The sequence below is a fragment of the Euprymna scolopes genome, chromosome 44 (genome assembly GCF_053919585.1).
Source record: "Euprymna scolopes isolate OS-2025 chromosome 44, ASM5391958v1, whole genome shotgun sequence".
Taxonomy (NCBI): domain Eukaryota; kingdom Metazoa; phylum Mollusca; class Cephalopoda; order Sepiida; family Sepiolidae; genus Euprymna; species Euprymna scolopes.
The window spans coordinates 41,364,712-41,385,258 of record NC_136525.1 but is presented as its reverse complement, the minus strand read 5'-3'; the positions used below and the strand labels follow the sequence as shown (position 1 = coordinate 41,385,258).

At 31.5% G+C, this 20,547-nt stretch overlaps 1 protein-coding gene and 1 long non-coding RNA gene across 2 annotated transcripts in view; one reads left to right on the top strand and one right to left on the bottom strand.

Moving 5' to 3' along the window:
* Positions 1-8,817, top strand: part of LOC145268805 (uncharacterized) — a 19,091-nt gene extending 10,274 nt beyond the window's left edge. The window contains exon 2 of the long non-coding RNA XR_013864928.1: positions 6,420-8,817. This is a non-coding gene — a long non-coding RNA (uncharacterized LOC145268805). The remainder of the gene's footprint in view (positions 1-6,419) is intronic.
* On the bottom strand, positions 8,652-20,547 carry LOC145268804 (uncharacterized). The gene is made up of 2 exons (XM_080124428.1): positions 20,427-20,547; positions 8,652-12,277 (listed from the first exon to the last, which is right to left on the bottom strand). The coding sequence occupies exon 2, from the start codon at positions 11,109-11,111 to the stop codon at positions 10,566-10,568; it is 546 nt and encodes a 181-aa protein (XP_079980554.1). The 5' UTR covers positions 11,112-12,277; positions 20,427-20,547; the 3' UTR covers positions 8,652-10,565.

The following is a 20,547-nucleotide window of genomic DNA, read 5'->3' as shown; positions in this document are numbered from 1 at the left end:
TATGCTATGAAATACCCCCCCCCCCCCCCCAAAAAAAAAAGCACCATCCTATAAAACTTAGATGAGGAAAGCCCTAGAAAGGCGCTTTATCTCTCTCTCTTGACATTAACTTTATCCGAACAGAAAACCGCTAATAAACATCAGTATATACAAGCTTATAAGGTAAACGGTTTCTCTCAAATACAACTTCTGTTGTTCGCTTGCTTCATAGTTTCTACTATTGTTCCGGTAGTAATTTTTATCCTCTATAAATATATTATTATAATATTTTTAAGGTAATCAAATTTTAGTAATTGATCATTTCAGTTTCATTTAAGTTAACTGCGTGATAATTTTGGGTCTAAATACTTGAAATTTTAGATGTAGGTTACTTGGACATGGATCAAATTTTTGAATTTTTTTTTTTTTTTTTTTTTACACACGCATCACCACATTATCAAGGCCAAGAGGGTACTCAAGGATAAGGGTTAAAGAGTGTACAGTAGAAATTGGACAATATAGTAATCATTAGTAATGAAAATTCGGTAAATTTGATAACTTATATATTGAGCCTAAAAACAATAAATGTTAAAGGAGTCAAAATTGGGGTCAAAGTTAAAAAAATTTTTACTTCTGCAGTCTCTACAAAATTACTCGGCCAATTTTTGGTCTAAACATTTGAAATTTTACATAAAGTGTACTCAGGCATAGGGCAAGCTTTTTAATCGGTTTTTGGCCGAAAATTTGCCTGCAAAGGGGGCAATATTAATATTACTAACACTAAAATATTATGTTTATTCGGGGCTAATTAGTCAATAATATTATAAATATATTATAATATTTGCAACGTAATCAAATTTTAGTAAAGTTAACTGCGTTATAATATAAATTTGTTTACTTAAATCGCTATTATAAGCTGTATAGAATTTGCATATCTTGTAGTTTCACATATCAAGGCCTAGAGACCACTCAAGGACAGGGGTTAATGTGTGTGTTAATGTGTCATTCGGACAGTTGCATAATAATCGTTTGTAGAAGTAATTTGGTATAATTAGATTATTTATGAGGACGGCGCAACAAGAACTTGTTTATGTTAGACTTGAAGATAATGATATTGTATCTCCTAATTTTGTAATGTTTAAAATTTAATATTCTTAACTGTGAATCTAATCTGACTAAAATTAATTTATTATTATTATTATTAGTTTGGTGCAAAAATAGTGTCGTTTTTTGATATTCAATTTCAAAACATTATAACTCCTTTAATACTAAATTTTATTAATCAAATTAAGAACCACTAGAATCGACATATAACATGGTTATATATATCAATGAATTCATAAATCTATGAATATAAAAACGAAAATGTATGCACGTGTGTATGTGTGTTCGCTTTTTCTGTATGTCTACAAAAGGCTTTTTTCAGAGAAGCAGTCGTCGGTTCACAACTTTTTAAAACTTCTTATATCACATGTAAATCATAATATCTCAAGAGTTAACAACGGAGCTCGCCTGTCTATTTAATTTGCTCGACTTCGGAAAGATAAATATTCAACATTTGTCGCTCGCCGCATGTGGATTAGACTTTTTTCTATAATAAAAGCGACACTAATTCTGGTGGTATTTTTCCGGTCTCGATCGCCGGAAATGTCCGAAAGCAATCAGCTTTGATCAATGTGGAAATATCATTTCCTTATATCAGAAGACAATTGCTATTCAATTTCGGCAAGTGGAGCGGGGGGGAAAAAAAAGCATTCCCGCACTAAATGAAATGCTACCCCGCAGTCAAAAGTTGACCTCATTAAAACGTGCACCTGCTAATTTAAGTAATTAAATTCAAACATGTTTCCGTTAGCATCTCGTGGTGGCCCAATGGTTAACGTCGCACTTTTATTTTTTTTCACACTTTAGTTTACAACTTTGCCTCAAGGGTTCGGGTTTGATCCTCATACTTACCTACCAAAACATATTTTTTTAAATTTTACCCCCCCCCCCCGAGTTTTGATTCACCCAAAACCACACACACCTCCAAACACCCGGTACCCCTCGCTAGTCTATAATATAAATCTCATCTGTCTGTTTAAATGTATGTATGACTACCTAAAGCTTTTGACAGAGGCGACGGATTTTCACGAGGTTAGTATCGTTTTGAAGCTTGTCCCTTCGGATGACAAATATTGAAAAATTGGCTAAAAGCATTCATTCTTTGACTGAGCACTTTTCTACAGAGACGGATCGCTTTTGTTCACTGATATTTTCGATTGACTAGCGTTAATTTAAACCTACGTCACTTCCAGTTTGCCGATGGGCGCAACAGCAAACGTCATGTTTTTTTTTCTTTTTTCACATTCTTTTCCGCCTTCGTGGTACGGGTTCAAGCCTACCTGCCTGCTACCACTTTTTTTTCCTTTTTTTTTTTTTTTGTCTCAACACGAACCTCCAAACACCTGGGCAACACCGGGCACCCAGGCTAGTCACATATAAAAGTAACATATGTGAGAAAACGATATTGTTTTTTCACCAACCCAATATTTAACAAATAAGTTTACCTATATATTATTTTAATTGGAATTCATTATTGAAATGAGTATTATTTATATTAATTTATTTATTGCGGACAATTATCCTCATCTTTATTAGTTGTTGTTTCACGACGTTTCGGCCAACTATTCCTCTGGCCTTCGTCAGGTGGTAACCGTGACGGATAGGAACTTTGAATTTCCTAACTGCATTCTCAGCAATCACTGCCATCTGTAGTTGTTATCATCGCACTCACGGTTCCAGATGAGCATTGTCTGAAGATAGCGGTTTCAATCCTACCCAAAGCCGGCCAAAGGCTTACTTGTCGTCTCACCACGTTTTGGCCAACAACTACGGGTGGCAGTGATTGCTTAGAATACAGTTAAGAGATTCAAAGTTCCTATCCGTCGCGGTTACCACCTGACGAAGGCCAGAGGAATAGTTGGCCGAAACGTCGTGAAACAACAACTAATAAAAGATAAGAATAATAGTCCGCAATAAATAAATTAAAATAAGTTTAACCTAATATTTAACAAATAAGTTTAACCAAGGTTTTTTGAGTGAATCATAATTTTCTTTCAAAACATAGATACGTAAATCTTGTAATGTTGGATTCAAATATGGGCGCATGTACGGATTTAATCACCCAGTTGGGTGTGAATTAATGTATACCTTTTTTCGCATTGGTAGGTTCCAATATTTTTGAAATTAGACTTATTAGTTTCTTTTTTTTTTTTTTTTTTAATGATTTTTAAAAATTTCCAATTTATTTTAATACTAGCAATGGGTGCCCGACATTGCCTGGGTGTTTGCTGAGCAAAAAAAAAAAAAAAAAAAAAAAAAAAAAAAAAAAAAACGGTAATTTTTTTTTAACTTTGACCCCTATTATGACCCCTTAATATTTATTGTTTTGGGTTCAAATCAAGTTATTAAGTTAGATCCATGTCCAAGGAATCAATATCTAAAATGTCAATTGTCGGAGGAGTTTGGTAGACTTCTCAAAGGTCAAATCGTTGAACTTTGACCCCTTAACAGCGAAATTTCTGGCCGATACCTGATCACATCGATTTTCCCAAATCTCAGTACCTTGTATATTAAATTTCGAGTCTGTAGACTAAAAATTGACAGAGTTATTGCGTAGGGAAATGTACACAGACACAAACACACACAGACACGTTCACTTTTATAGATATATAGATTACTTATCCTTTTTAATCCAAGGAAAAAAACATACACACACACTCCTATAAATTTGTCTTTTTTTGTGTATTAATATTCATATTAAAAACCCTTTTTACTATTTATTTCAAAAGAAAATACAACTTTGTTATATATAGGTCGTGGAATTGCATTCATCTGCAAAAGATCTAAAAAAAAAAAAAACAAAAAAAAAAACAAACCAAAAACCTAATAGATAATTAATTAAAATGAATGTTTAAAAAATATGCAAATTAGCTAGATCTTTTGCAGATGAATGCAATTCCATGACCTATATATAACAAAGTTGTATTTTCTTTTTAAAGTCGTATCAAGATTTTTTATTATTTATATTCTAAAATATTTATACTTTAAATTTTTTGTATACTGAAACTTTTGGCTTGTAAACTTAATTTTTATTTCTTGATTTTATACATAGACACACACACACACATCATAATTTAGTGATTTCAATGTTATATGATGTGAAATGGTTAAATTTCAAATCTACAATTTTTTTTCTATGCAAGACAAAGAATACAATTCAATAAGCCCTTAACCTACAGGTTTTCGATGTTTACCGATCTCCTCAGAGGAAAAAGTATTAGCAAATATTATAAATGGTTTTTACCTAATTTGCTAAATGCAATAAACATAGAAAGTCATAATTAAAAGTTATTAAAGTTTTTAAATCAGAGTAAGGGAAATTATATATTGGTTCAGAATGAAAAGGATATTGAACTTCATATCCAAATTGTATGGTAAATCCAGAAGATTTTTGATAGCAGGGAGGTAATAGGATCCAATGTGTATCAATTCTTTCAAGGCACAAGGTAACAATCCGAAGTATGCATGACTCCTTGGTTTCTCCTTTGGTTAGAAGAGATATCCGGTAAATATTTGGTTATATCAATCCGGTGAAGATGTTTTTTTAATAAACATATAAATTATTTTTTATTAAATTAATTTATTAATTTTTATTGAATTATTTTATTAAGACCGATAATCACTGGATTTGCATGTAGATTTATTGCATTACATTATTCTGAAATATATATATATATATATATATATATATATACTTTATTTTTATTATAAAAAAAAAAAAAAAAAAAGATTCACCTGAAGAAGGTTGGCGGTTATATTGGCCGAAATGTTGCAAAAATAATACTCAAGAAAAGAACAGTAGTTTGAATAATCCAAATTTTATTTGCCTTTCTTTTTTTTAGGGTTGGGTATATATCGAATTTCCTTATAAGGTGGCACCATATGCGTCATGGAGTGTCTCTTTATCTTGTCCGAGTGAGAACAATTTACGAGTTGTAAAAGATATGGCAATTAATTTCCATACATATTTTTATATACATACATGCATACACACATATATATATATATCTATATGTGTATAAAATTATATGAACATTCTAAGTAGTCTACATGGATCATCAACGTTTTAACATTTTCATGTTTCTTCATGACTCCAAATGAATTTTGTAGTTAGAAAAAAAAAAAAAAAAAATTTCCCAGAATGCCATTGAAAAAATGGAAGGAACAAAAACTACTATTTTAGATTTTATCCATTTCTGTCAGCAAAAATTAAAAAAAAAAAAAAATAAATAAAATGTCTGGGTCAAAAATAAAAGTTGTCGCTTGTTCCGCATTTTCGACAGCCCACTGGGAAAATTTAAACAATTTTTTATTTTTTTTTATTTACGATATTCACTTGGAGTGCTGACAAAACATAAAAATGTTGAAACGTTGATAGATCTGCGTAGACTCCTTACAATGTTCATATAATTTTATTTATTTAAAAGCTCTACACATGTATTGAGCACTTTTGGACAAATATTGGTTTTTAGTTTATTGTTAACAATATACTTGAACAAGTATTACAATAAAGACAGAACATTGTTGAACACATAATTTGCTTTGTCCCTTTCTCTCCCTCTCTCTCTCTATATATATATATATATGATGATTGCAACGTCTTGTCAGACGCGTGCCACTCCCTCAGACATTTAAAATCCATGAGCCCAAATGCCTGAGGGAGTATCTATACACAGATGATGTTACAGAGTCTTAGCTTTGTACGACAGCTAAGTCTCTCTCTCGGTTCAAAATGTTGAGATCCAGCAACAAGCAAGAGCAAGATAGCCAGCAACAAATTAAACTGCAGACCAGCTTAATGCGGGTACTGGTCTTCCGCTTTATGGTTTTTTAAATCAGAGATTTGCTTCTCCTAGAAGGGTTGCCTTCACCACGGCTTACGGGAGCCCTCTCCACCCCAATACACATAGCTATATATATATACATACAGAGCGCTCTATTATAAGAAAAAATTCTGAAAATAAGAGCATATTATTTATATTTTTTTAGTTATAGAAAGTTTAGATGAGACAAATCATCAGTACCGTTGGTTTCAAACCTGATAATACGGGACCATGTTAGATTCTCATATCAAGCTCTCTTCAGCCAATACTCATCTCTTTTTTTTTTTTTTGTATCGGCTGAAGAGAGCTAGAAATGGGTATCTAAAACGGTCCCCTATGATCAGATTTGAAAACGATGGTACCGATGACGTCTTATCTAAACCATGCATGCATGCATGCATACATACACACACACACATACATACATACATACAGGGTGTCCAAAAAGTTACTGAAGGGTTGAAAATCTTTGTTATTTTGCCATTAATGATTATTCTTTTCTCTCTATTTCAGATATTTTGCAGATTATATTTTAGAAATTAATTCATGGATCAGTATAGCATTGAACAACATAAAATCAGGGCTCAATTGTTTTGACGTAAAGAGCTTATCGACGGCATTTTCATGTAAGAGATAACTCACAACACAATTTGAAACATTGTGCGCCGATTTGAAGACCAAGGAGCTGTACTTGATCTTCTGCAAGCTGGCAGACCTCGAAACATCATCACAAATGAAAATAGGGAAAGAGTACGAGAGAGCATGAAGCAGCATCCTGAAACATCGATTCGGCAATGTTCCGCATAACTTGGGATATGTCAAAGTTCAGTACTCAATATTCTGCAAAGTTTAAAACTCTTTCCTTATAAAGTGCAGCTTATTCAACACTGAAGAATTTCAAACAAGGGTTCAATATGCAGTTCAAATGCAAGAATTTGTCTGGAATGACCCCAATTTTCTGCAAAAGTTGATTATGTTAGATGAAGCCTATTTTCATTTGTTAACCAACAAAATTACAGATTACTCCTGGTCTTAAATGGAACTCATACATCAAATCTGTTGCCAAGGCCGCTGGAAAAATGGTCGGATCCTTCTATCGATCCAGTAGATATCTTACTGCTGATGCAATTCTTTATCTATATAAGAGCCAGAAACGTCCAAGGATGGAATACTGTTGCCACATCTGGGCAGGAGCTGCTAGAAAGGACTTGTCCTGCCTTGATAGAGTTCAAAATAGACTTCATAGCCTCGTAGATGTCCTTTTCTCTTCCCTGCAACCTCTATCTCACAGAAGAGATGTTGCGAGTTTGTCTCTGCTGTATCGTTATTTTCATGGAAAATGTTCGACTGAGCTTCAGTTTATGATCCCCCCTCGCCAAACTTTCACAAGAAACACTCATTTAGTTGAAAACACTATTAATAATTCCCCCCACTCTTTATCTGTGTCTAAACCTAAACGTAGATTCCATGAACAAAGCTTCTTTCTTAGAACTGCACGCCTGTGGAATTGTCTTCCATTTTCCTGCTTTCCAGCTAACTACAGTATGGTTGTCTTCAAATCTAACGCAAACAAATTCTTGATTAGCCGTTCCACTTGTTAACAAATTTACTGAATTTCCATTTACTAACGATTACTATATTGTCCAATTTCTACTGTAAACTCTTTAACCCTTATCCTCGAGTGGCCTCTTGGCCTGGATAATTGGTGATGCCTATGTAAAAAAAAAAAAAAAATCCATAAAATGGCGTGGAATAACGGAGGAGAAGATTATTGGACCTTATTTTTTTGAAGCTCAAGACAAAAATGCTGTCACTGTTACTGGAGAAAGATAGCTGATTATGATTACAGACTTCCTGTGCCTACAAATTCAAAATACACCCCAAATATAGTTCTAACAAGATGGGGCAACGGTGCATACAGCGCAAGAGATACCATGGAGCTTCTCAGGCAATGCTTTGGCGGCAACATTATCTCTCGCATTGGCAATGTCAAATGGCCACCACGGTCCCAAGAAAGTGCACTCTATTATGTGCAGTAACAGAGGAGAAGATTATTGGACGTTATTTCTTTGAAGCTCAAGATGAAAATGCTGTCACGGTTACTGGAGATAGATAATGGACTATAATTACTAACTTTCTGCACGCACAAATTCAAAACAAGCCCAGATTATGGTTCCAACAAGATAGGGCAACGGCACATATGGCGAGCGAGTTTCTCAGACAATACTTTAGAGACAACATTATCTTTTGCTTTGACAAGGCCACCACGTTCCCCAGACTTGACTAGCACCGACTTTTTCTTGTGTGGGATATCTTAAAGAAAGAGTCTGCAAGAATTGGAGGAAAGCATCAGGAATGAAATAAGGGAGTTAAATCATAATCCAGAGATTCTGCAATCTGTCATGAATGATGTTTTGGAAAGAGCACAAATACGCAAAGCTAAAAATGGGCAACATTTAAAAGACATTATTTTTCATGAATAAAAATTGTTTAAATTTAGCATTTTTTTTTTTCAATTTCTCAACGTCTTAGTCAGATTGTATCAAAATTATAGAAAGATATTAAAAATAAAGAATCTATTTAAGTTCAAAACTCTTCGGTGACTTTTTGAACACCCTGTATATATATATATATATATATATATATATATACTTTTAGTTTTAACAAAACAAGATACACCCAAAGAAGGTCAGAGATTAGATCAAGCAAAACGTTGCCAAAATAACACTCAAGATGAGACCAGTAGACTGAATATTTCAAATTTTGGTTGTTTATCTTTTTTTGGTGCACACGCTACAATTATGTTTCAGAAATATTTTTTTCAATAAATGTCGATAAATGGTATTTTATGTTTCAGAATTTTTTTTTTTTTTTTAATAAGTGTCGATAAATGGTATTTTTTTTTTTTTTTACATACACGTTGCAACTACATTAAAATTTTTTTTTTTTTTTCAATAAGTGTCAATAAATGGTATTTTTTTTTTAATAAGTGTCAATAGATGATATTATATAGTTGCAACTATATATCTTACAGAAAATGTTTTTTTCGATAAGTGGTATTTTTTTTTTTACGTACATGTTGCAACTATATCTTTCAAAATATTTTTTTTCAATTAATGTCAATAAATGGTATTATATAGTTGCAACTATATATCTTACAGAAAATGTTTTTTTCGATAAGTGTCGATAAATGATATTTTTTTTTTTGGTGTACACGTTGCAACCATGTTTCAGAAATTTTTTTTATTTTCAATAAGTGTCGAACGGCATTTTATTTTTGGCGCATACATTGCAACCATGTTTCAGAAATTTTTTTTATCTTCAATAAGTGTCGATGAATGGTATTTTATTTTTGGTGCATACGTTGCAATCATATTTCAGAATTTTTTTTTTTTTTTCAGTAAGTGTCGATGAATGGTATTTTATTTTTGGTGCATACGTTGCAATCATATTTCAGAAATTTTTTTTGGTACTTGCGCAGAATTTAAACCCAATGTAACTAACCGTCCACACGGTTTTGCTCAGAACGTGACGTCATGTGCTCAAGTTTGACTGTAATCCAATCTAAGATGCCAATCAATGCGTGGCAAAGGAGCAGATGATCTTTGGAGGAAATATTGGGAAAAAAAAAGTCAATGGGACCAGCCAGGAACTTCAACAGTTTTCTTTTAGAGTTTATGTGGTAAAAAAATTTGGTAACGATCCTCTTGTCTCCATTTTAAACCAAATATCGGAAATTTACCTGACTGGGTTGGCAAAGTTCCTTCCACATCCGCTGTCTCTTTTCACCCGACTTTGACATAGACTTTTCTACGGTCACATCAAACTATTTCTAGGGGAATATCCCGGCTGTCTTAATTTAATCTAATTTTAAAAAATTGGTTGCCCAGTCCCACCTTGTAAGGTAAAAAAAAATGTTCATGAAAAAAAAAAAAAAAAAATTATTTTACATTAGTTACAAAAATGAAAGAAAAATGAAAAAAAAAAAAGAAAAAAAAATACATGAAAAGCGCATAAAAAAGTGCTTTTTTCTTTAAACTTTTGTTAAAAAAAAATATGAAAAAAAAAAAATGGTTTTCTTATTAGTTTTATTCAATTTTGTTTGATTAAAAAAATTTTTTGAATAAAATAAAAATAAAATATGTATTATATATGTTTGAAGCCAAAACAACGCATTATTACAAAATAAACAGACATTTATTTTGTTTGAAATTTATATTGAAATACATTTCGAAAGGTAACCTTCATCTTTAGTATGTTTTTTTTTTTTTTTTTTTGCCATGTTGTTGTTGGAGCAAAAATCAGAAAGTATAAGTCCGTTTGTTGTTTTTACGGTGTGAATACAACTTGTTTATTTTTTTTTCGTTAAAAAAAAAAAAACAAAAAAAACAGAAATTTTTACGGTAGGTTGTTATTTCTTTTTTTATATTCATTATTTTTTTTTTTGGTGATTTTATTATATTTAAATGTTTTCTTCAGTATTTTCGTTGAGTAGCGTTGTATTTATGCCCTCTGTGAAAACTGGCAGTCGACATGTTCCGAGCAAAGCTGAGCAGCCAGTTAGTTACGTCTGGTTCAAATTCTGCACAAGCACCTTTTTTTTTTTTTTGATGAGTGTTGACAAATGGTACGTTTAAAAATTTTTTGGAGGATCAAGGTTCATCGAATTTCCTTATAAGGCGGCACCATGTGCGTCATCGAGTGCCTCTTGAGCTTGTCTGAGCGAGAAAACGCTTTGGCGCAGATGTCGCAGCTAAAAGGCTTCTCCCCCGTGTGTGTGTACATGTGCCGGACGAGATGGTAGTTACGCGTGAACTCCTTCGAACAGATGCTGCACTTGTATGGCCGGATCCCGCTGTGGATCAACTTGTGACGATCGAGATGGTGGCTGCGTGAGAACGACTTTCCACATTCTGCACACTTGTGCGCGTTCGTCCCACCGTCGAGGTTGCTGACCGGCACGCTGCGGTAATGGTGGTTGTTGGTATGGGGGTTGTAGCTGTTCTTGATTCGCAGCGTTAGCGAGTGCGTGATGGTTCGGTGGTTCTCCAGGTGCGATAGTTGCGTGTAGGTTTTGCCGCAGAGATCGCAGTGGTATTCGGAGGAGTCGTCTCCCTTGTCGTTTGAAGTTGATTGTTTCCCCACTTTTGGAATTGACAGTGGAGTCGGCGTGATTGCGTTCAACTCGGTTAAAGTTTTCTCCATGTTTTTTTTTTTTAACAGAAAAGCATTAACCAAAGGTATTTATTTTTTAATGAAATACTGACAAATATGCATACATATAGCTATTATAATAAATTTGTATTCCTGTCTGTCTGTTTGTTTGTTTGTTCACAATAAATTTTAATACTGAAAACAGACTCTTCTAGACTTTTATTCCTGCATGATATCTATATATGCTATTTATTCAAAATTAATTAAAATTTAAGAGGTTATCTCATTTGCATATTACATGAAAGAACATCTAGCTCTAATTTTTTAATGAAGTTGATTTATTTAATTTGTTTTTAATTATTAAAACCAAAATCGGCTGCGTTTAAAAACGAAAGTAAGTTTTCATTTAACTTATGAGTTATTTCCCTTTAAGCTATGAGATTTTATTTCCCGTTTGAGTTTCAAAGATGAAGATGATTATGTTTTATGCTTTCAAAAATCCAAAATATGGTCAACTTTCAGGAAAAGCGTAACAACTTAGAATATTTGGCATATCTTAAATAATATGTGACTAAACCCTCGACCTGGCAATACGTTTTTACCTGGCAACGCTGGGTATGTACAGATTATATATATATATATATATATATATATATATACACACACGTGATAGGTCGATTCCAATAGTTTTCTTGATTCCAATACAATTACTGATTCTGATCTAAATTTCCAATTCCGAATCTCTAAATATTTAGCTATAGAGTTGTCGTTTTGCAACTTTTCCAATTAGTGCACAAACCCATGTAACCTTTCGCAAATGTAAAAATATACCTGGGAAGGGGTGGCGGCAGTGATTTTAATTTTATAGGTAGTTTAAAATTTATAAATATTCATCGATTTGTCATTAGTACTAGCAATGAAAAATTAAGTTTAAAACCAAACCAAAAAAGAAAAAAAAAACAATTATAAGAATAGTTTTTGGCACAAATGTTTTCCGATTAATCGCCACAAAATTTATATTTTTGTATAATTTTCGTCTTCTTTGTAAATTATTTTTAATTCCTTTTACTTTTCGAACAGAATCCAGTTTCTTTTTTCTCAGTCATCACAAAGTAATCATTTTAAGAAGAGGAAGTCTTGCATTCCGTTATTTATTGGCACCATCGTATTATTAATCAGAATCCCGGTTAGTAGCTATGCCTTGTGAGCGAAAATATCTGAAAATGAAAAAAAAAAAAAAAAAAAAAAATATTAAATATATAATGCGTAACTGATTTAAGGAGAGATGTATGGATATACAAACATGGTTATAGTCTGCTACCGTACTTCCTAACTTCCGGCGTAGCTGCTACAGGCTAATCAGTTCTTTCCCTTTCATTTTTTTTTTTTCAGTATTTCTATTGTGAAGCGATTTATTGAAATAAAATATAAGAAAAGGACATTTATTGAAAAGTATACAACAAAATTATAAAAAGATAAAAAAATAACACAATTAGTCTTTATTTGCACTTTTAATAACAAAATTTAAAAAAAAATCTTTTATTTTATTTGAAATTTTATAAGAAATATGTTTATGAGATTTTTTAAAAAATAGGTTTTTTATTTGAATTTATACAATAAATATACGTTTATGAAATTTTAAAAATAATTTTTTTATTTGAATTTATTACAATAAATATACGTTTATGAAATTTTAAAAATAAGTTTTTTATTTGAATTTATTACAATAAATATACGTTTATGAAATTTTAAAAATAAAAGTTTTTTATTTGAATTTATTACAATAAATATACGTTTATAAAATTAAAAAAAAAGGTTTTTTATTTGAATTTATTACAATAAATATACGTTTATGAAATTTTAAAAATAAAAGTTTTTTATTTGAATTTATTACAATAAATATACGTTTATAAAATTAAAAAAAAAAAAGGTTTTTTATTTGAATTTATTACAATAAATATACGTTTATGAAATTAAAAAAAAAAGGTTTTTTATTTGAATTTATACAATAAATATATATTTATGAAATTTTAAAAATAAAAGTTTCTTATTTGATTTTATTACAATAAATATATGTTTATGAAATTTTAAAAATAAAAGTTTTTTATTTGAATTTATACAATAAATATATATTTATGAAAGTATAAAGATAAAATTACTGAAATTAAAATAAAAAAATGAAATTATTGAAATCAAAACAACAAAATTTTAAACATCATAAAAAAAAACGTATCCAATGCATAATATTCCCAAAATAGTTGGTTTTGATTCTTTGCCACAAAATTTGTTTTCAATAATTCTTAAAAAATAATAATTTCAATAATTCTTAATACAAATTTTTTTTAGATGTATTTTCAATAATCTAATTTATAAAACTCACTATGTTTGTCTGTCTGTCTCCATATTTTCAAACTCTATCTCTTCCAAAACTAAAAGTTGACGAGTGACGTTAGGGGCCTCAAATGATTGGATTTTTTATGGACCATTCTTTTATGGGCCGGTTAAAATAGTTAAGGGGTCAAAAATAGGTCAAAATTGAAAAAAAAAAATCGTTATACATTTTGTACATTCATCTTAGTTTATTTTTAATTTTTAATCAGTTCATATGTGTGTCACATTAGTACAGTGGTAACATCACCAGCTTTTTCAACTATATGGCAAATAAATGTTATCAAAGGCAAGATAAGTTACTTTTCTACCTAACTGGATAATCTTTTAGTGTTTTTATTTAATGTAACATGCTTATTCAATTCGAAAAAACTGTTTACCAATGTACTGAAAAATTTAAAATGGCGCCGGACTCTGTTGAACATGGTAAGTTTGGGAAAATGAGCAAAAAATAAAAAAACTATACAAAATACTATTAAAAACCGACCGAATATATGTCAGCTTATGTTACGGTAACATACATTGAGCGTGTTTCTAACAGTATTTGTATAGTTTTTATTTTTAACTCATTTTCCAAAACTTACCGTGTTTAACAGACTCTGGCGCCATTTTAAATTTTCCAATACATCGGTAAACACTATGTTTTTCGAGCTGAATAAACATGTTACATTAAATAAAAACGCTAACAAATTATCCAGTTATTGAGAAAAGTAACTTATTTTGCCTTTAACATTTATTTGTTTTTTTAACAACTTTTTCGAATCTATGTGTAGTAATACAAACCTCCATTTTTTTTTTTTTTTTTTTTCATATCGCCATTCTTTGTTTTTTTTTTTCAAATTATTATGCTTTTTTGGGGGGTGGGACCATGGGACCATGATTTTTGGTGTCCATGTTTTATTTAAAAAAAAAAAAAAAAAAAAAAAAAAATTCGGATTTTATTTCAGCCTTAGGTTTTAATAATGTGTTTTATATAAAAATAAATAATTTTTAAAAATTTTTGTCAGTCAAATAATTTATGCCGCTGAAATACATATTTGCCAATTGTTTTAAAAATTAAGTTAAATTCTAAATTTGTACTACAGTTTTTTTTTTTTTTGTGCTAATGCAGAGAGTGATCCGCGCTATATTTTAAATCGTATTTCCACGTTTAAAGTTTTTTTTTTTTTTTTATTATTCAATTGTAAGGTTAAAGTACAGAATAGATACAAAACACCCTCCCCTCCCCATATTAAGAATGGCTTTTTAAATAACGTTATTATTTCAGCACGGATCACTCTCTGCATGAGTACTTTTTTTGGTATTATTATACAAACACCGTGACAGCGTTAGGGTTAGGGTTAGGGTTTAGGGTTAGGTTTAGGGTTAGGGGTTAGGGTTAGGGTTAGGGGTAGGGTTAATTCGCTGTCACGGTGTTTGTATAGTTTTACCCTTTTTTTTTTAAATTTATTATTGAAAATAAAACAGCGTTTATGCAGAGAGGTTATCGTGCCATAGTATTTTCAAGTTTTACGGTATTTTTGTTTATTAAATTGTTAGGTGAAAGTACAATAGTTACAAAACACCCTCCCCTTTAACGTTGTTATTTTAGCACAGTACGTTCTCTGAATATGTACCAATAAAACAATTCTGAAAGACAATAAAGTTTGTTTGCTTATTTTAAAATTGATAAACGTTTAATGCACTTTTCCAAGGCAGTCAACATGAAGCAGAACGCTCAGCAGAAAACGGAAGTAAAATAAACAAACAAAAAAAAAAACACCTCCAACTTGAAGATAACCGGATGTTATTAAATAATATAAAATATTTTTTAAATTAATTTTACTTCCTTTTTTTTTTTTTTAAACTTATTTCTGTGAATAAAATTTATTGAGAATTAATTTTATTAAAAAAACAACAACAAAAAAAAATAAAACCCATTGTTGTCACGTGACGACGTAAACCCCAACAGACGTTGATCACGTGGTATGAAAAGTTACGGAAGACCGCAAGGGACATAATCATTTATTTATTTCATGCTTGTGTAGACGGCGACTTTCTTTTTTTTTTGAACCAATGCATTACAGGTGAAAACATTCTCACATACGTGCCATGTCGAAATTAGTATAAATTCCAAAAAATTATGAAAAAAATGATCCAGTAGAAAAACAATTACAAGTACAGATAGAATTTATTCAATTATCGAATTTTATCGTATGTTTTAATGTAGAAGAGTTGTGCGACCAATTCAGTATGATTTATCTCCCTAGACTTATATTCAGGACCTGCTATTTTAAAACAAAACGTAATTGTGGACAATACTTTTTGTTAAAAATACGTCTGACACATCCTTCACTGGATCATTTTCCATAATTTTCGTAATTTATACCAATTTTGCCAAATGACATGCAAGTACATAATGTTTTCACCTGAAATGCGTGAATTTAAGAGATCACCAACTTACACAAGCACTTTTTATTTGATAAAGAACATTGCCAAGGCTGCTGTGTAGAAGGTAGGCTCTCTCTACTGTGCTAGAAAGTTATGCCTGAAAGTATCCTATACCTCTACAAGGCCATGATTCGCCTATGGATAGAGTATTGTTGTCACATTTGGACTGGTGCATCTGCTACTAGTTTCTTACTCCTGGACAGGGTTCAAAACACCTGATAGATCCTGAACTGTCATCTAAGCTTCAGCCTCTGTCCCATCGATGAAATGTTGCATCCCCCTGCCTGTCTTATAGGTATTTTAATGGTGGATGCTCCGACGAACTACGAGTCCCTGTACCCCCACCCTCGATGTTGCTCTTTATCAGTAAAAAATCGTCCCTTCTCTAAAAATATTAAAAAAAAAAAAAAAAAAAGATGGCTGTCTGTTTTAAATTGGCTATTTTATTTTATAATAAAGAAAAATTCATATTGAAGAGACTTACTTTTTTTTTTATTATAGATTAAAAAAAAAATGTGCAAGTGAATTTTTTTTTTTTTTACATAGGCATCACCACATTATCAAGGCCAAGAGGCCACTCAAGGATAAGGGTTAAAGAGTGTACAGTAGAAATTGGACAATATAGTAATCATTAGTAATGAAAATTTGGTAAATTTGATAACTTATATGCTCATCAAGAACTTATTTACGTTAGACTTGAAGACAACCATATTGTGGAAAGCAGGAAAATGGAAGACAATTCCACAGGCGTGCAGTTCTAAGAAAGAAGCTTTGTTCATGGAATCTACGTTTAGGTTTAGGCACAGATAAAGAGTGGGGGGAATTATTGATAGTGTTTACAGCTAGACGAGTGTTTCTTGTGAAAGTTTGGCGAGTGGGGACCATAGATTGAAGCTCAGTCGAACACTTTCCATGAAAATAACGATACATCAGAGACATCTGTCCCTTTACAATTTATATAAAAAATTATTCAGAAAAAAATAAAAAAATAAAACAATGTATTGTGTGTTGAAATTTTTTAAATCAATTCCTTTTAGCTTTAAAAGATTAAAAAACAAAAATTTTGCTAAAAAAATTTACCAAAAATTGTTTTAAATCCATCGTTGTTTGTTTTATTTTATTTTTTATTCATAACTAGTCTGGGTGCCCGGATGTTTGGAGGTGTATGTTGAGCAAAAAAACAAAAAAAGTTGTAGTAGGCAGGCAGGCTCAAACCCGTGACGCAAAGGTGGGAAAGAAAAAAAAAAAAAAAAAAAAAAAGGAATATTGGCCAATTTTTCAATATTTGTCGTCCGAAGGGTTGATCTTCAAAATGATACTGATCTTGTGAAAATTCATCACCTCTGTCGAAAGTTTTTGCGAGACATACATACATACATTTAAACAGACAGATGTGATTTATATTATAGGTGTGTTTTTTAAATTTTCAATTACCGTGGAATTTCCACAGATCCTGCTAGTCTATATATTAGTACCTTTAACGTACGTACGTACATACGTGTGCCACGGTTTCCAGATTATAAATTATTCGATCAGGAGATCCTATTTATTAAAACATAGAATAGGTGATATACTACAAACATTAAATTAGTATATAGAACACTAATTTAATGTTCGTAGTATGTTATCACCTATCTATGTGCAGTTCTAAGAAAGAAGCTTTGTTCATGGAATCTACGTTTAGGTATAGGCACAGATAAAGAGTGGGGTAAATTATTGATAGCGGTTTCAGCTCGACAAGGGTTTTTCGTGAAAGTTTGGCAAGGAGGGACTACAGATTGGAGCTTAGATGAGCACTTGCCATGAAAATAACAGTAAAGCAAAGACTCTTGCAACGTCTCTTCTGTGGAAAAGAGGTTGCAGAGAAGAGAAAAGAGCATACCCACTAGGCTACGAAGTCTATTTTGAACTCTGTCAAGGCAGGATAAGTTGCTTCTCACAGCTCCGGCCCAGATGGGGCCACAGTACTCCATCCTTGGACATACTTGGCTCTTATACAAGTAGAGAATTACATCAGCAGTGCGATATCTACTGGAGCGGTAGAAGGATCCCACCATTTTTCCAGCAGCATTGGCAACAAATTTGATGTACGTGTTCCATTTCAGATCAGGAGTAAAGGTCAGACCCAGAAGCTTGTCAAAACATGACGACTCCCCAAGACGAGAGCCATTCATTTCAATTGATGCCAGATGGAAATCAGTGTTGTTGATGTAAAGATAGAAACTTGGTTTTAGATGCATTAGAATTAACCAGCCACATATTTCCCCATGGCACCACGTGCTCAAGATCAGAGGAGAGAGAATCAGAGAGAACTTGGTCATTTACGGCCTTTGAAGTGTTGCCATAGATGGTAGTGTCGTCAGCATAAATGTCTATGAATGATTTTAGAGATCATTGATGTAGATCAGGAAGAGAGTTGGGCCCAGGATGGACCCTTGAGGGACTCCAGCATTAATACTGAGATCTTCTGATTCTTACCCATTAACCACTGCTCTTATAAACCTATCAGAGAGAAATGATTTAATAATTGAGAAAACATTGCCAGCTATACTGTAGCTGGAAATCTTATAGAGTATACTTTTAAGACATTAAAAAAATGAAAATATCAAAAAAAAGGTTATATTGTATATATCCGTTTTAGACTGAAAATCTCCGAAAAAAAAAAAATTTCATTCAATTTGATTGAGTATTTTTTTTGTTTTTTTTTACAGCGGAAAAACACGTTTTTATGAGAACGCGCTGAAGTCAGCCATTATGGAAATTTTTAACATGCCATGAGGAGATAACTCAATTTAAAGCACCGATACTCCCTCCCCATCTTTAATAACTACCTTTTCTTCCTAAAAATCGAACCTTTTGCTCAGTATCAAATTTTTTTCGCTGTAAAAAAAAAAGAAACTACTTGATGAAATTAAGGGAAATTTTTTCAGGAGAACTTTGTTCTATAACAGATACGTTAAATATAACCTTTTTTCAATATTTTCATTTTTTTTAATGTCGTGATTAAACTGTACAAGTGCCAAATAATTATTAACGGAAAAACTGTTTTCGATAAAGTTTATATGGGGAATAAATTTTGTCTGACATTATGACTTACGTTCATCACGTGACGTAAGCAACAGAACTTAATTATCTCCCCTATCAACTGATCTTTTTTTTTTTCTTTTTTTTTAAGTAAGCATAATACAATGATTTCACGATTTCTTTTTTTTTTCATTGATAATTATTTTTCTACCTTATCGTCTTTCTTAATTTTTGGACATGTTACTATTTGAGACCTGACAATTCTTTCGCTTGAAATTCAATATTTTTTTCCATGTATATAATGTAGAAGCACCTGGTGTTTATTTTGATACCAGCTGGCAGCCCGGCGACCCGGCGTTGCCCGGTTGTTTGTACAATATGCTAAAAACATGATATTTTAATTTATGCAGATTGCGTATGTATTATTATAGAATCGATCCTCTATTGATTATTTATATACTGTGAGGAATAATTTGCCCGGTGGACTAATTCGCAAAAAATAAAAAATAATGATAATGTCGTTCATCAAATTCCGTCTGTGTTTTCTTACAAAATTCTCTCTGTTCAACATGGTAAGTTTGGGAAAATGAGTTAAAAATAAAAAAACTATACAAAATACTGTTAGAAACTCGCTCAATATATGTTACCATGCGTGACATAGGCTGACACATAATCGGTAGGTTTTTAACAGTACAGTAAGTTTGGAAAAACTACACAAAATACTGTCAAAAACCCACCGAATATATGTCAGCCTATGTCACGGTAACATATATTGTGCGAGTTTCTAACAGTATTTTGTCTCGTTTTTTATTTTAACTCCTTTTCCCAAACTTACCGTGTCAAAGAGAGAGTCGGGCGCCATTTTTTAACTTTCCAATACATCGGTAAACACTGTCTGTTTTTCGAGCTGAATAAACATGTTACGTTAAATGAAAACACTAAAAACATACCCAGTTAGGTAGAAAAGTAACTTATCTTGCTTTTGATAACATTTGTTTTTTGACAACTTTTTCGAATCTATGTGTTCAGTAATACAAACCCAATTTAATTAAAATACTGTTCTTGCAGTTAATTTGCATTTATGTTACTGCAGTAAAATAATAACATTATTTAGAAAGCCATTCTTAACATGGCGAGTGGAGCGTGTGTTGTAACTATTCTGTACTTTCACCTAACAATTCAATTTAAAAATCATTCCCTTGTTTTACGATTTATTTCCCTTGTTTAATTTGTCGTCTTTCTTTGTACAAACATAGAAACGTGTATGCATATATGTAGCCAGAAATGTTTACAGTTTATTAAATAAAAATGTTAACTAAATAAATTAATGTGTTTACTGTTAGTAAATAAATTTTAACGCCAGAGAAAAAGGTATAATTTTACCGTTTTTTTTTTTCCGCGTATAAAATATGTCATATCTAATCACGATCATGTCGACAAAAGAAATTAATATTTCCTCTTAATTTTTCACATTTACAAAAAAAAAAAATAATAATTATACGCAAAAGACAACAATTAATTTACCTCAAGAAATGGTTTTTGTTTTTTCTTTCTCGTTGGTTTTATTGTTGGGAGAACGTCGCCATTTGTAAAAATTGTGAGGACGGTGTAAACAAAATTAATTCCCCGCCGTTAAAAAATACCG

Bases quoted from the DNA above. Each gene is read 5' to 3' on its own strand.
- LOC145268804 (XM_080124428.1), bottom strand. From the start codon at position 11,111: ATGGAGAAAACTTTAACCGAGTTGAACGCAATCACGCCGACTCCACTG.